Source organism: Ceratina calcarata, unplaced genomic scaffold, assembly GCF_001652005.2.
Source record: "Ceratina calcarata isolate Rehan_Ccalc_2016 unplaced genomic scaffold, ASM165200v1 scaffold202.2, whole genome shotgun sequence".
Lineage (NCBI taxonomy): Eukaryota > Metazoa > Arthropoda > Insecta > Hymenoptera > Apidae > Ceratina > Ceratina calcarata.
In genome coordinates, this window is record NW_017141809.1 from 1 (window position 1) to 2,166 (window position 2,166).

Below are 2,166 nucleotides of genomic sequence, written 5' to 3' on the forward strand. Positions count from 1 at the left end.
GTTTTATAATGATTTATTATGATAAATAAAATTGTGAACTGACCATGGATTAGGCCTGGGCCAGCCAGTGGTTTGGCCGTTGAGTAGCCTCAGTTTGTCGTAAACGCTCTCCGCCGGACTACCGGCACCGACCCCGACGCCGACGGCAGTCACCCCTTGCTGCTGTTGCTGTTGCTGCTGCCGTTGTTCTTTCTGCGCCGCCAGATTTCTCAGCACCCTATTGATAGACGACACCTGAAATCACAAGCGAAGAACAAAGTTAAAGATTGCAATTAATATACAGGCTGATTCACTTCAGACCTCCATCTTACATTTCTATCGATTTTAATTAACACTAAAAATGGGAAATGATAGATTGTTGATAGGCCGGGCGTCCGGATCTGAGCCAACGCTTCCGATTCGCAGCTCGCGCCAATCGAGCGCTCTGATTGGTCGGGGTTTTTCATTAATAACTCCTGAACCACGCTTTGGACAACTTTATCGCTAAGGAAAATGTTGTTTAACACTAGAAAGACTGAAACTTAGTATATACCTATATTGCCTAAAACCAGTAAAAATGGCTGCATTGTGAAAGAANTTTCTGAGATATGAACATTTTTACACCCTGTATATGAGGAACTGTTATTATTATTATTAGATTGCGGATTTATACGAAAACCAAATGTGCAAAAAAGCATAGTTGGCCTCGTTCGAATTATAAAATGGAAGGATAAAACGAAATTAATGGAGCTGAGACAATGAACATATAAATTATTAATCATTTCCTATAGTGAGTACTAAAAATGGATGTTTGAGGAAGTTAAGCGACGGCAAGGTTAACGCGCGAGTAACCGGCGTCGGTGGAAATACGCAGGTATGGAAAATAAATTGCGGAACTATCGGCAGCAGGAGAACGTATACCGCTTTAGTTCGCGGGAATTCTTTTACGACTTTCGCCAGGATTTATACTAGCTGTAAGTGACAGAAACCGACGAAACCAGCCCGCGAGGGATAAATAAAAGATACGAACACAGTTCGACCGGCGTGAATACAATTTTTTGTGCCGACGGAATTAAACGGAGATTCATTGAAGCGGAATTTTGAAAACGCAAAAGTACGACTCCTTTGGAAAAACAATACGGAGGGGAGGGTCCAGGCGAGAGCCACGGCGGCCATGGGAGATTTTCGTTCACCCGAGGTTTGTTAGACCCGGTGTCACGGTTCCGCAGCGTTGAAGCGAACTGACGTTTCGGACCCACGAGCGGAGCACTGTCATCTCCCTCAGTGAACACGCGAACCCACCGCTATCACCGACACGTCCCAAACACGAAACAGACATCGGTGATAGTCTCTCTCCCTCGACTTGTCTTCGACGTCGTCCGACATCGTTCTGGACCTCTACTCACTCCACCTTTCGACGAACCTTATTTCCGATGCTCACTACTCTCCGACGTGTACTGGCTAACTGACATCAATTTTCTTCACAGGGATCACAAATAATATTTTTATAACGCGTGGATAAAAAAAAAACATTTTCGACGTCTATAAAGTGGACCGAAATTAGAATTTTCCTATATAAAAACAAATTAGAATCAGTGACGCTCGGCCATTGGTCAGCGCGGCTCTACACGCGCTCTTATTGGTCAATGTTTTCTGTTAATAATTCAACAACCATGACTCACTTTGCATTNTAGCTCAGCTATAAAGCTGATTGGGAAGTTGGATACTATTTTTAATTATCTTCATTTTTTTATCTCTCAGGTTTTTCTAGTAATATTTGATTTGATTGAAAAAAGAATATGGAAACAGCGAATTGTTACTCACACTGGGTATGTTATCGTTGGTGCAGACGCCCTCTTGGAGTAGACGGTCTCTGATCTCCCACGCGAATATCGACGGGCACTCGCTTTTGTAAAGAGAAATCTTGCTGACGACTTCCGCCGTAGCTACCCGCGGTTTACTACCACCGATCGCCCTGGGCCTGATGGATCCGGTTTCATAGTACCTGCAATAATAATAATTTGCGGTACAATACTGCAGCGATGTTCCAACTCCGAATTAAGTCTCCCAGTTTCTTCTCCAGGTTGAGTCAATAAGAAATAACAGAAGTGAATTGTTGTTTAACAATTTTATATTCAGACGAATTTCCATTAATTTCAGGCTGTTAATAAGCAGCAGCAGAGATAA

At 43.1% G+C, this 2,166-nt stretch overlaps 1 protein-coding gene across 1 annotated transcript; it reads right to left on the reverse strand.

Moving 5' to 3' along the window:
- Positions 1 to 43: 43 nt before the first annotated feature.
- Positions 44 to 2,013, reverse strand: LOC108622048 (paired box protein Pax-6-like; the record flags this gene model as incomplete). Its single annotated transcript, XM_018019703.1, has 2 exons — positions 44 to 234; positions 1,804 to 2,013. Coding segments are annotated over 2 exons (401 nt in total), but the record flags the coding sequence as incomplete, so codon positions are not given.
- Between the last annotated feature and the right edge of the window lie 153 nt (positions 2,014 to 2,166).